The 15153-nt window shown below is 35.3% G+C and overlaps 1 protein-coding gene across 1 annotated transcript; it reads right to left on the bottom strand.

Annotated features, from left to right (window-relative positions):
* Positions 1 to 10015: 10015 nt before the first annotated feature.
* Positions 10016 to 11922, bottom strand: LOC131030309 (heavy metal-associated isoprenylated plant protein 41). Its single transcript, XM_057961035.2, has 4 exons — positions 11587 to 11922; positions 11264 to 11462; positions 10831 to 11100; positions 10016 to 10697 (listed from the first exon to the last, which is right to left on the bottom strand). The coding sequence occupies exons 1-4, from the start codon at positions 11786 to 11788 to the stop codon at positions 10220 to 10222; spliced, it is 1149 nt and encodes a 382-aa protein (XP_057817018.2). The 5' UTR covers positions 11789 to 11922; the 3' UTR covers positions 10016 to 10219.
* Between the last annotated feature and the right edge of the window lie 3231 nt (positions 11923 to 15153).

Genomic DNA, 15153 nt, shown 5'->3' with positions numbered 1-15153 from the left:
GCAGGGCTGTCAGTATCTGCGCAGGCCATGGGGTACCGCCGGTGGTCCTTCCCCTGATAGCCGCCAGCACGAACACCTCTGAAGCCCATGGTTTCTAGCACTACCACAGCCTGTTTCCGGTCGTCGCAAAAATTTCTGGCTCTCCACCATATTTTTGGTCACTGCCTTTTTTTTGCAAGCAGGAAGATTTTTTTTCAGCGATTTTTCCAACAGGGGAGGATTTTTTCACTAGGAAGGGAATATTCTAAGAATATTTTGTTGATGTCAGCAGTGCGGACTACACAATGGCCCCATTTGATTCTCTTTGTGCCCTAAAAGAGGTTTTTTTTTCTTTTGGCCATAACTTGGGCATACGATATCGTTTTTTGGCAAACGAGATATCATCAAAAAGCTGGCTTTCTCTACTTTCCAAATTTGTGGGTTTCATCACATGTTTTTGTTGTTGGTGCATTATACGACTATTTGAATTCATAGGTGTTATTTTCAGTCTCAAGCTCATAACTTTTCACCAGTTTCTTCATTTTTCGCGATTCTAGCAGCCTTGGGATAGTGTTTCAGAGCTCTTCACAGCCATCCATGTACTTTCTCCAGATTTCACTCCGGGTACATTTTATTCAATTTTTTGGTGTTTTCAAACTCTGGTGAATTACTTGGACATATGAGCTAGTGCGAACTTCTCGTTTGTGTGGGATGACTCATTTTTTATTGCTCTTCATGTATTTCCAGTCTTATGTCTTTTTTAAACATTCTAAGTTTTCATTCTAAGCACTTATGATTTTGTAATCACTAAACATAAAATGCCTCTATATTGCACATGTATTATGGGATCTTGCACATCATTTTTGTGCCTTATTGTACTCGCACTATGATATAAAGTTTCATGGGGATTTGATGTTTGCCTTTGTTTGTCTTCATACATTTCTCATGCGAGTGTGCATTGGTTTGCACACCCATTGGATTTGCTTTTACTTTCATGTTTACACGGTCACATGTTCTTGGTTCTTCTTCATGCACTACATTATGGCTTTCCAATTCATTGTACCTGTCATACCTCTCCCTTGTCATCATTATGGGGGGGTTTCTACTATTGGTTCTAATATTTCCTTGGTTTCGTGTTGGAGTGAGCTATGTATTCAGTATTTGTTCCTATGTACTAGGCAGATGCAACGGCTGGCTACCCATGCATTTCGGTGAGATGGAATACTTACCATATCGACACTCTTGCATTCCTATTTTTGGAGCCAACCTTCCATTTTTTCATTTGATCAATTCTTCAAACTATTGGTACTTGTGCCATCTGTATCTTTGAGTTCTAGATTTTTTTGTGTTTGCCATCTAATTCGGATTTTAGTAGTGTCATTAAGGACACTCATGCAGATTCATGTCTTCTTTATCCTTATCATCTTTTGTTTCAGAGGAGGTTCTTTTTTCAGTATCTTCGCAGTCATCCTATGACAAATTTTATAGGTTCTTCATGCTTCAGTTATTCTCCATGCTCATCTTTTTTTCCTATCTTTTGGAACATTCTTGTTTGGAGGCTTCTTAGTCCTTCACTTGAGCTTTCATCTCTTCTTGGAGAGGGATTTTGTTCCCACAAGGTTTTCTCTTTTTTCTCCATCTTACAGAGATTTCATTGTACTTGGGTACCTCATCAGGGCTTGTTTTTTATTACGGGAAAAACAGGTTTTGAAGGGACCCTGAAACCCTTTACATAAGAACCTTAAAAGATAAGAGCATTAAGAAACAAGACAGGGCAGACTGCAAAAAAACAAGCAAAGTACTGGGCAAAAGCCAAAACAAAATCCCAACACAACCAACAACATCCAACCAAAATAAAAAATAGACAAATTACTTAATGTTTTTAAGGGCATTAGCCAATTTTCTGCTAATCCCTTGCATTTCTTTGATATTATCCCTGAGAATTGGGATTTCCTTGGAAGAGGCCAAGGCATATTTTTTCATACTCGCCCTAGTCCTTTTGGTCGTACCTCCAGGAGCACTATCCACATTCCTAGCCTCAATAGCATCATCATCAACATCAAGGTCCACAACAGGTTTGGAAGTGTTGGAGCCATCAAGGTATTTGGTAATTTCCTCCATATTCCTAGTCATAGAGTTGAGAATATCCGGAATCATAATCAAGAAGTTCTTCACAGTTGTCTTTCCTTCCTCCAGCTTGTTGATCTGAACTTCCAGCTTCTCCACTTTTTTGGCCATGACCTTTTTCCACTACTCCTGGTTACTTTCACCTTTTTGTCCCTGCTCTTCCTGCTGATTAGCAATTTTTTCTATTTTATTAATTCTTTCATATACCCACCTATCAAAACCCAGATGAGCATCAGACTAGTTCTTAAGCTTATCCAGAATTATCTCATCTCCAGCTTCTCCCCAACTTCATCTTAAGGGAGGGTGTTAGAGTAAAAGGTATTAGTTTACTAAATTAATTAAATCATATTGATTTAATAATTAAGTCACATTTTCTCTATTTCACTTAGGCTAAAATTAGGAATATTAATAATTAATTTATTATTAATTATTAATTTCTTTTAGGGTTTAGGTTTTTAGGTTTTGATCTCCTTTTATAAGGATTGATCCCTTTGTAATCCTTAACCAATCTGATTATCATTATTGCATCCTTTTGCTCTAAGTTTTCAAAGCAATCTTTATGGTTTGTGAATCTTCCATTGTTGTGACAGGTTATTTGAATACAGGTGTTCACTGGGTTCTATGAGGTTGTATTCTACAACTTTTACATTTGTGGTATTCATATCTTGGAGTTGGAAGTCATTATGATTGGAATTTGTGCTTATAGGTCCGTATCTATGGGTCTAGTAGACCCTTAGTTTGTTTCGGTAATTGAAGCATGTGAAGGAAGCATGCATAAGTTCATTAAAGGCCGACTTGGTTACCCTTTTTGGTCGAGGCATATTTTGGTAACGTGTTGATCCAAGCAATGTATTATTGTGTAAATCATTTGTGTTTGGCCAACATATTATTTCGATGTATGTGCTTACTGATATGTATATATATAGAAGGACATATGAGTATGTATGTATGACAGAGTATGAAGTGTGCACGCGATAGAGAAGTAGTATTCAAGTAAAGTGAGAATGCAGTGGAACAAAGTGTATGTGAGCAGTGTGCAATGTGAATAGTGAAATATGAGTGAAGGTGTATGTGAAAGCTGCAAGCACAATTACAGTGTTGCAATAATCCCTTATCAAATCTACTGCAAGTAGTTAAGGACAAGTTGAAGAGATCCCTTACCAGATCTACTATGAGTTATTATTTTGATATTTGATCTTATCTTGGAATTGACCTCATGCATTTGGAGATGCAATTATCTTCAATTCACTTATTTCTATTGTAGTGAGCATTTCGGTAGTGAGTTGTTTTTATAATCAGGCAGTGAGCCATCCAACAGTGAGACGCCTTTTTTGTAAACACCATATAACTAACTATATTATCTTGAGAGTTAACCCTCTCTGTGGTTTTTCCCATTTCGGTTTACCATGTATAAAAATCTGGTGTTCATTTTGTGGTTATGTTATTTATTTATTTTGCATTTGTTGGTTCATGTTGATGAGATTATTTGTTAAGTTTTAAATCAGTGGAAAGTTTATTAGTGTAGGAATATTGATTTACCCCCCCCCCCTCTCAGTATTCTAGTCCATTCAACCATCCAACATATTTTTCTTCATGATTTATGAACAATTGGAAGAATCGCAGACATGTGGTTAGGGATGTTAGGATGGAGGTATCAAAGGAAATTAGTATTCAAGTTACTAGGCTTAAGTGAAAAGGTGAGAAGGTTCCTTGTTCGATACAAAAACAATCTTAAATAAATATAACATTTTACTTTTTGGGGGGGGAGAAGAACATCTAAAGAGGCACCAGAATGGGTTTAGTAGGGAAGATTTTCTACCACTATGGAAAGTTGTGAGCTACCATCTTATCAAATATTTCACTTTGTAAGGGAGATTTTCTACAATTCATGGCTACCACTCCCATCTCTAAATAATTTAAGGCATAAAAAACCAATAAGTTACCCATTATTTCTTTTCTCTTCTATGGGTAAATGTGTTGATGAGGGGGTTTATCCTCCATTGCATCGAGGCTTAATTTATTCTATTTGCTAGTGCTTGGAGAATATGCATGTTGTTAACCCTACCCACTTTGTAATTCCCCAAATGGCTTGGATCAAAACCCTCCATCGCCATGCAACTCCAAAACAAGAATTGTCTTTAGGAATGAAATGTCATTCTCCTCACATGCTATTTCCTTGCACAAAACCCTTCTCTTCTCTCCTGAAGCAAAAACCTAATCTTGATTGTGATACCCCCCCTAATTATTGACATTGGGCCAAAAGTCACCCTAGACAAAGGCATGCAACCTTTCACAAACCCTAAAATTTGTCATCCTAAGTCCGTTAGCAATAAAGGTAAAGTAGTCTACAAGTCCTTAAAGAAAAGCCTAGTTGTTTGTTCCTCCCCTTCTATCAACATATAAGACAATGAGCTTGCCAAGGATAGTGTTACTAATTCCTCTAGGGAGTGTAGGTCTACTAGGCTTTCTAAATTTACTACAGTTAATAAGATTGTGGAGGCCAATGGGAAACCCCCCTTGAGAAGAAAATTAAAGATTAATTGAAACACTCTACCTTTAATGGCACTAGTTTTGAGAGAAGTGAAGGGACCTAGGACGAACCTCTGAATATAATCCCAACAAGATTCACTTTCTCATTACCTCGCAATGGAAACCCAAATTAATGAGGGTCTCAAAGGGATAAATAGCCTCAAAGATTATGTTGAAAAGGAAGGTTAAGAGATTGGAGGAGGCTTGAGTGAGCACAACAACTAGCAGACAATGACTGTGGAGATTGAGGATCTTAATGTCAAGGTTAAAAACTTGGAAACATCATATAATTTATTAGGTTGTAAGAGAAACAAGGATTGGATCAAATGGCTAGAGTGTGGCATTGAGAACTTGATCAAAATCAATAGAGGCTTGATGCACAAAAGTGTGATGGAGGTCATGACCATGACAAATAAGATCAAGAAGAATAAGAAGAAAGGAAAAACCTCTACTATGATGGATGTCAGATGGACTAAGGTAAAGATGAGTAGAAACTTACTGTTAGGATAACTGATGGACAATTGAGAGGGGGGGTGAATCAGTTGTCAATAGATTATATTAATCAAACCACTTTAAAACCTTTAACCAGAGCACATAAACATTGAATACCAGAATAGCAGAAACAGATACCGATAAGCAATAAAACTTAAGAATGAAATAGAGAATTAACACAATACAACCATACCACATAACACCATGATTTGTACATGGAAAACCCAATAAAGTGGAAAACCATAGTGGGAAGCCTACCGACAGTCAGATGATACTTCTGTAGAAAGTATGTGATACAATGAGGGGCCTGCACATGTTGGAAGACACACTGCCTAGAGCGTACTGCTCATTACAAAAGAGTCTCACTGACTACAAAGAGGTTATAACCACCTCAAGATAATTGGATAATAATCCCAAAGAATGAACTGCCAGAGATAGCATCTACCATGCCTGATTATAGTCTTGGTTAAGCTCAATACCAGAGGCCTTTGACCTCTTACTTAAACCCAATTCGATCACCTATGATTGACCAAATCTCCTTCGCATATGATATTACATTCCACAACCACGACACACAATCTACAAAGAGATCTTACATCATTTTATACAAACCCTAAGGCCTAAACCAATTAGGTAGGCCATCTAAAGATATTACAATAAGATCATTACATACATCCATATTACAATGATATTCCATGTCGGCTTAAGACCAAAACAACATTAACCAATCCATAAATCATCCTGGTAACGTGTAGAGAACACATTAACATGATATCGGTCCATAACCTAGATAGGTACCGGACCTAATCTGGGTCCACCACGCCAAAGCGATGTCTCCAATCAGTTGAGCCACGATCAAGGATCACCTTCTGCATCCTGAATTCCATCTAGAAGCTGCACCAACACCACTTATGCGTCCTGTCAAAGTTTCTTAGTTAAAGCTTTGTCGGTTAAACCTTAAACCCTTACCCGTAACACAAGATCTTCTGTCGGTAACCAAAACCTGTATGGCGGTAACCAACCATAACAGGTAGTGTTGACATCAATGACAAAACATCAATGCAACACATAATCAATTCATCCATATTGCCAACACTTACTCCCTTGGGAGGAGAAGTTGAATGATATCTTGGATAGTTGGGGCTATACCTTAATGCCTCCGACTATTTTCTTTTTGTTGTCTTTCATCTTAGCTATTTTTAGTTTGATTTTTCTAAACTATTATGTTCGTCCTCATGTTATGTAAACTTGATTAAAATCTACATTTTATTTTTTTATGATGGTTGGTTTTTTGTTTTGATGTGTAATGGGTTGGGGCCCTTCTCCACTTAACTTAATCAAAAAATTTAGTCTCTAATAGACTTTGAATATTTACTAGAAAGAAATCAACTGATGGAGATTGGCTTCAAGAGTGGTATATATGCATGGATGAACGAACGAAGTGGCTTTGGTACTATTGCAGAAAAGTTAGATAGGTTTTTCTAGAGGGGAGATTTGGAAGCTTTCACTTTTAGGTTGGAAAGTGAGATCCTTCCTTGGTCAAGACAAAATCATTATCCAGTTTAGCTATTCATTGCAGGGAATAAATGACCAATCAAATGCCCCTTTAAATTTGAAAACATGTGGTTCAATCATCAAGACTTTTGTGCTATGGTTAAAAGTTGGAGTGGTGTGCAAGTGAATGGATCAACAATGTTCAAGATAGTAACCAAGTTGAAAGTAATTAAACAATATTTGAAGGATTAGAATCAACTTCATTTCAAGAACATTTTTTAAACCAAAAAGTCCATTGAAGCTAATTTGGAGGAGCTCAATAAGGAAGTTTTGGCACAAGTTATGGACCAAGAGTGGTTCGTACAAGAAAAAAGTTTGACTGGGGAGTATGAGGAAATCTTAGCACTGGAAGAAACCTTTTGGAAGCATAAATCAAGAGAAGCTCGAATCAAGGACAAGGATACAAACTCAAACTTCTTTCAAATAGCACTAAAGCCCATAGATCTATTAATAGAATTTCCAAAATTAGGATGGAGGATGAGTTAACATTAGAGGATATGGATGTTATTAAAATAAAAATTAAACTACTATAGTAATTTCACAATAATTGGAATGGATTGAACTTGTTTCCTCAAAGGAGCATCCTAGGGAACATTCCCAAGTTAATTACAGAGGAACAAAACAAAATGATGTTAAGGCAAACTTCTCAAAGGAGCAAATTAGCGCAACATTCTTCCAATTGCATCTTGATAAAGCCCCAATCCTAGATGGGTTTCCTATTGCATTATTTCAAAAAAATTAAAACTTCATTGGTAAGGAGATAATGAAGGCTATTGAAGACTCCAAGGCTTTAGGTGTGATTTTAAGAGGCCTTATTATTACCTTTTTGGAGTGACTTCCCCTATAATCCTTTCCTTAAAGTTCACCATTATATATACTTCTCTATCTTTACCTTTGTATCTTCATCTTGGGAATTTGCCATATTTTCTTCACTTTTCTTGTTCTGAATATATGAAAATACTTTTTATTTCAAGTAAAGTTCATTTACCAGAATTTTGGCTTGATAGATCTCACCAATCTAGTTCCAATAAGTGTATGTGATCTTTTATTTTGATGCATTTAAGAAAACAATATCTTAAAGACACAATATGATAGTACCTCATGCCTTTTTATTCACCTCTTTCTAATCTTCATGAGTAAATTTCTTGGGTTTCTTTTCATTTGTCATAGCCACTCATTGATCTCGTTCTTTTTTTCAACACACAAGTTAAGAAAGGAGACTTGAGAAAAGTACAAGAGAACTAAAAGTTGATGAAGAGATATCACTGCATGAAAAGATGAATGTGGCTGAGTGAGACATTATTGATTTCAAGAAACTTATTAAGAGAGCAATATGGACCTATGAATACAAAAATATTGTTTAGAACCATATGTAAATCAAGAGGTAAATGTTGTAAGGCAATCATTGAAAAGGTTAGAGCATCCTAATGCATATAGAGTATCTTAGTTACAAAAAGACAATAAAATTCTAGTTAGTGAATGTCTTAAATTTTATGATTGGAGGATATGAAAATGAAGCTTTCTATGACATCCCGCGTTTAGATATTTGTCAGATTTTATTGGATAAAGCAAGACAATTTGATAGAAAAATTATACATGATGGTAGAGAAAACGCTAAAAGGTTAATGAAAAGTGGATTAAGACATGCATTGTTACCCTTGAAAGAAGGAGATGAGAGTGGGTAGTCTTAATAAAATAATACTAGTTGATACATATCACTAGGTAGCTCGTAGATTGATTTCAATTGAAAGTACCTATTTGAATTGACAACTAGAAGAATTGTTCAAAAAAACTATAATAATGAGAAACTTTTGTCCAAAAGCAATACTGATAGTTTTAGCAATGAAGAAAGGGGCAAAATGGAGGATCTATATAGACTCTAGAGCAATAAAGAAGAATAGTATCAAATATAGATTCACATTGCTAAGTCTAGATGATCTTGTTGATTGCATGAGTGGTGCAAGGCATTTTAACAAGATAGATTAAAAAGTAAATATCATCATATCAAGATAACAAAGGAGATGAGTGGAAAACCTCATTCAAAATAATAAGGTTTGTATGAGTGGTTCGTTATACCATTTACATTAACAAAAGCTAAAAAACTTTCATTAGGTTGATGAATAAGGTTTTTAAGCCACATATTAGCAATTGTGCTCCATGTTTGAATAATATTAGTCTTTGGTCATAGAAAAGACCATTTGAAAAATCTTTGATTAGTGTTATAAAGACTACAATGAAAAATTGTTGAATAGGACAAAATATAATTTCATGAATTAAGGATCGGTATACTTGAGTTTTCTTATTTTTGTTGATGGACTAAATATGGATCTACATCAAGTATCAACAATTGTCAAATAACTTGCACCTATGAACATCTATAAGATTCGATCTTTTCCTTTCACAAAAAGCTTATTAAAAAATCATTGACATTTCTTGCTCAATTAATAATATTTGAAGAAAGATAAGAAGAAAAATAAGTGGATCATCAAAACTAACAAGTAGATGATGTCACAAGAAAACAATACTTCAACATTTCAAAATTTAAGCTAAATACAAATTGCTAAGTTAATTTTTACTTTAACAATACAAATAAAAGTAGGTGATGTCAAAGAACAGAATAAAAAAAAATTTAAAAAAAAAAACATATTACTGAATTTTGTTTAAGCTTCTTGACCTAGGTACTCTTCTCATATTCCAGATTGCTAAATATGCGCTAGATGATCCGTTCTAGTTAGAGTTACTATTTAAATACACTGTCCTCATTATCAATGCAACACAATTTATACTTAACTCAATTCATAACAATTAGTAAATAGACAAAGATTTATATTTAAATTATTTAAGTTTGAATTGAAAAGAATAATTTTGTGAGGAAAACTTATCTAAATCAAATTTGCACTAATTTATCAAATCCAAAAAATAAAAATAAAAAACTATTTATTAAATGAAAGTGAATTCTGAAAATAAGTGATAATCTCTAATGGCTCATTACTGGGCAGCGGGCATGCCCATCCTGTAGCAGGATAGTCCCAGGTAACTCTATGAGCCTTTGTGGATCTGAAATTTCTCTTACAATTGGGTGTGATCTTTTAGCCACCATGACCAGCTGGCATCTGACAAGCTGAGCATATGCTCTAAGAATATTTTTCCCTCTCCTCGCTTCAACTATCCCTCTCCTCGCTTCATTGTTCCTAACTGTTTTTCAGTCCCCTTCAAGCTCAACTCATCGATTAGCATGAGGACTTTTCTGATACACAAACACACATTAGGCAGGAGGACTTTTCTGATACAAGGAGTAATCTATATGGCAAGAATCAAATAAAAAGGTGCCGAATTCTGAATTTACTAGGTAAATTTCTCATATATTTCACATAAGCTATTACAGTTAAGCTGAAACTTAAAAATCTAGTAATCGTTAACTAAGAATATGTCATTGGCAAATAACCCGAGTTGCTGAAGTTAATAGTTATAAGATCAATAAACAGAAACTGCATTGTTTGTGAAGTCTTCGTTATTAGAACAACTTATTCTTTTATGCTTACTTCTTCCGACTGTACATTGAAGAAACAATTTTGCAAAGACCCAAGCCACAGAACGCAACAATAGCCCAATAAACATTTTCATCCTTTTGGTTGGCAAGGTCATTGCATTCCCTCAAAATCTTTTCTTTTTCATAAATTGCTTCTTCTTTTAATCTCGAGACCTCATTTAGTTGTCTGGCAATCTTTTCCTTTTCCCTGCAGGCTGCTTCCTGTTGATAAAGAGCATCATCTCTTTGTCTCTCTAGTTGATTGATTTTCTTGATTTGAAAGTCGTATACTGACTCTTTGTTGTAGTTAAGTGAACCCTCAATATTTGCTTTTGCAGATTCAGCATCCTTTCTGGCTTTCCTTTCAATTCCAAGCTCCAAAATAGTCGCATCTCTTTGATTAGCTGCATCTTCTTTCAATCTCAAAGCTTCATATACTGACTCTTTGTTGTAGTTAAGTGACATACATGGTGTGGTCATGGATTCCCTAGCGTCAGAATTCATTTAGTCATTAATGGCGGAGATGCAAAACGAGAAATTTAGCATGGAAGAAAAAATGCATTAATGCAAGCCTACACACCAAAAAAGAAATAATGAGCTAAGCATGGTAATAATTTTACCTTACGATGAACATGTAAGTCCGACATTCTCCCAAATGGAAAGTATAGCCAATGTTAGGCCCCGCTCCTCTTCTATTAGTGTAGCCAGGGTATTCTGCTTTGTTAAAGTCAACGGATTCTTTAAAAAGCAAACCGCATGTTTCTGCTTGTTCCACAAGTTTCCACTTGTCATATGGATCTTTTTCTTTGTGGGTAACATGGATTTCTCCCATGTTGTTAAGCATAGCCATTCCATTCTTGAAGAACATCTTCAACAAATGACGGTGCTTTCTGCCCAACAAACACAGTTCACATTTATAAAATTTCTAAATTGAAATTTGGTTACTTGCTGCAGGAGAGGATCCAAGAAAACATCATTTTATTTATCTAGAATTTTATCTGTTACCGATATATTTATATCCCCAGGAAATGTTTCAAAATTGAAAAAACTTACTCGATAAGTTTGTTATCAGTTTCCTTCCCAAAGAAGCCTGCATGAGGGAAGTTAAAGACAATCCTATCGAACAACATCTCTCTTAATATCTCATGCTTTTTCATTGTTTTTGCATCAACACTATGCAATGTCATTGCTCTACGCTTCTCCAAACTCCGAAGGTTATCTTGGCCGTAAATATATGAACTTATGACCTCCTCTGCATCGTTGGGAGACATGAATACACAAGCAGAATACTTTGCAAATACACGGGAAGAATTTTGATAATTGGCAAAACTTGAAAAAAAACTGCCAGTAGAAAAATTGAAAGAAAGATTTTGAACCTCTGCTGTCAAGAGAGGTGGCAACGATGTTTTCTGCAGAACCAAATGCTTTGGCCAAAGCCGAAGAAAATGAAAAATCTCCTTCCCCCACTAATAAAATATGATGGAAGTTGGAGTAGCGCATAATCCTTTTCTCCAGAGCAGGCTGTCCGAGTGGATGTTTGGAAATTAAAATATCTCCATCATGTAGATTGGAACCCATTTATAATTACAAGGAAGAATCCACAAAGATCCAAGCTACAAGCCCCTGTCAAAATTTAAAACAGAGTAAAGAAGAAGTCCTGAAAGCTAACTTTGGATGAGTTTAAGATCTCAAACAACATTTCTGTGAAAGACATTATGAAAGCCACACTTGAAATTAGATGCATTCGAGAACCCTTAAATGCACTCTTGTGAAAAACAAGATGCAGTTCTTCATCCGTAGACAATATTGATGAAAGTATCTTTCGCTTCTTCATAATTTACCAAGAGTGTGAGTGTAAGTTCATACTCCCACTAAAGTGAGGATTAAATGTAGTGTAGTAAATTGTATCCCTTTACAATTTCACACTTAGTTTGGATCCACTTTGGCAGTTGTGCCTAATGTATACTTAATTTAGGCTTGATTGTGCTCAATTTCGGGACCATTTCCATTAACTTGGTTCATATTCACGACCAAAATCTTGGGTCAAAATGCTAGGACCAAGGTACCCAACACCACTATCCAAGCATTTTAGCCCTAAAATTTAAAATATCAATGTTGGCTTTGCAAGTACCCTCCGATATTAGCCCTCCCCAAAAATTAAATTTGAAAAAGTGTAAGTTTCATATAAATACTCTCTCTCTCTCTCTCTCTCTCTCTCTCTCTCTCTCTCTCTCTCTCTCTCTCTCTCTCTCTCTCTCTCTCTCTCTCTCTCTCTCTCTCTCTCTCTCTCCAAGCATTTTAGCCCTAAAAATCAAAATATCATTGTTGGCTTTGCAAATAGCAAGAATGTACCCTCCGATGTCACCCCTCCCCAAAAATTATATTAGAAAAAGCGTGAGTTGCATATAAGCATATAAATACAACTCTCTCTCTCTCTCCCCCCCTATCCAAGGATTTTAGCCCTAAAAATTAAAATATCATTGTTGGCTTTGCAAGTAGCAAGAATGTACCCTCTAATGTCACCCCTCCCCAAAAATTAAATTTGAAAAAGTGTAAGTTGCATATAAATACAACTCTCTCTCTCTCTCTCTCTCTCTCTCTCTCTCTCTCTCTCTCTCTCTCTCTCTCTCTCTCTCTCTCTCTCTCTCTCTCTCTCTCTCTCTAAGTCTTCTTGAGATCATCTTATGAGCATTCAATCAAACATATTTGAGTCAATTGAGCATAGATCTATAATCAAGAAGCAAGAAGCATTGAAGTCTATTTGTCAAAAAGAATTATCAATCATAATACATGTTCCTCCATGATGAAGACATGCACTAACATCCTCTAACAACATCAAGCCAAGATGTGAGACTTCATGCCAAGAGTTTCATATATGAGGTAATATTTGTGAATTCAAGAATTTCCATTATTATTTTAGCCTCTATCCTTCTAAGGACAAGTTCTCTTTTTCATCAATCATTGTTGTTGTAGAGGTAGGAACACCAACATGAGGCTTCACTTAGGCAAGCCCCTATACAACACAATCCTTGTTTCTCATTTTCTATGTATGCAGGTTCATATTTGACAATTGAGTGTTACAATAGCGCAGAGTAGACATCAACAAATATTCCCAAATTTTGAATAGGCAAAAACCCCTGGACTAGGACACCCAACACACATGTCCAATTGTTTTCAATTGAATTTCAAAGAGAGAAACCTACAAGACCGCGTGATAGAAAATCTTCACCTTTTTGTTTGCACGGACAGCCTCTGGCTAAGGCGCCTAGGACACCAATCAGGCACTTTCAAGATCAACTAGCAATTAAAGGTTCCATTCTATGTCCTCTTTTGAGATCTGCCTTACTGTGTTGGTTTTTTAGTTTTGTAATTTACTACTATTGTTGGAAGTTATTATTTTCTTATCATTAAACCTAGATCTTAAACACACACTTCACAATCTCAAATCTATTACATCTCGAAAAGGAACATAAACCCAAGTATTAAGCTCTCCTATTAGGATTGTAACTAAACCTTATGATTATTCTTAATGATATCCTATGGAGATCTAAGATCTTAGTTTGCATCCATAGGCTAGGATCTCATTTCCATACTAATCAAAAGGTAAAACAATGTTCATCAATAAATTGTGGATGGTTTAAGGACTATGAACAAGAGTGGATAATTTCTTCTAGACTTCAAGCTTAATTTAAATCTAGTAGGGTAATTCCAAAGTTATACCTTAATAGGTAGTTGAATTAATTATGTTATAACATGACTATAAAAATAGCAACTATACCCAAATGTACACTTGACCCCTATAGTTGTCAATAGACCAAGATCAGCTAGTTCCATATGACTTCTATATAGCTAATAATACACCTTGCTCCTACATTTGTAGATGAAGATGACAATAGGCTTATAATCCATTACACCAATTTATTTTAATGTTCCATACAAAATGATAAGGTACAAATATACTAAACATGTTTCTCTAAATATTTGAAATTTAGGAAAACTTAAAATAATTCCTTGATTGAAACTACTAAATCATGAACATATATACCTTAAAAACCCACAAGAACACATCATACTTTATGCCTTTGGTTGGGTCGTTGAGAATTAGGGTGACAAGGAACTCCTATCATTATGATATGAAAAACAAAGTAGTATCGAAATGTCAGGGATCATGAGTGGAGCATACCTTATGACAAGTACCCAAGGAGAGGGAAAACTGAAAGTTTGACTCCAAACAAGTACTTAGAAGAAGATTTGAGAGTCAAAGAGTCGAAGAAGGCATGATAGGTAAGGGAAAGTCAAAAAGTTTAACAACTATACATAAAAAAACATTTAGAGGACCACGAATTAGGAAGTTGGGGATGAGATGGAAAGGTACTTAGGTATGGGATGGTCTGAAACTCCAATTTGAAAGACGGACATTTTTTTAGTATCGAAGGCCCAAGAGGTCAAAATGAGTAAAAAAGGTACACTAGGAAGAGAAACTCCAACAAGTCGATAGAAACAAAGAAAAATCAAACTTAGGCAAAATGGCATACTTGCGTGAGAAAGTTCAAAACTCTAATAACCACCCACACTTTGAGAATTTACCAAAAAATGACCAACACTTAAGATTTTAGAATTTTTGTAACTATTAGCACATGGCAACACTTGTGCAATTTTAACAACTAAGGATCCACACAAAGGTTTCTCAAATCAATTATGATTGATGAGCCAAAAAAGGTCAAGACACACAAAAGGGAACAAACTCTAGCAAAATTTGACACTACAAAATTGAGTCCCAACATAGACAATGCCTTATCTTATGTTCAAAGGATGGACACCTAAAATAAGTGTTGGAAAAATTGATATACAAACATCTCTAATTATAATTCATATTACTTTTTGAATATTGATAACTCCTTAAGGTATTTGGATTGATTTATACCTCAACACAAACATATTTT

The sequence above is a fragment of the Cryptomeria japonica genome, chromosome 10 (assembly GCF_030272615.1).
Source record: "Cryptomeria japonica chromosome 10, Sugi_1.0, whole genome shotgun sequence".
Lineage (NCBI taxonomy): Eukaryota > Viridiplantae > Streptophyta > Pinopsida > Cupressales > Cupressaceae > Cryptomeria > Cryptomeria japonica.
This window is presented reverse-complemented; position numbering and strand designations above follow the sequence as displayed.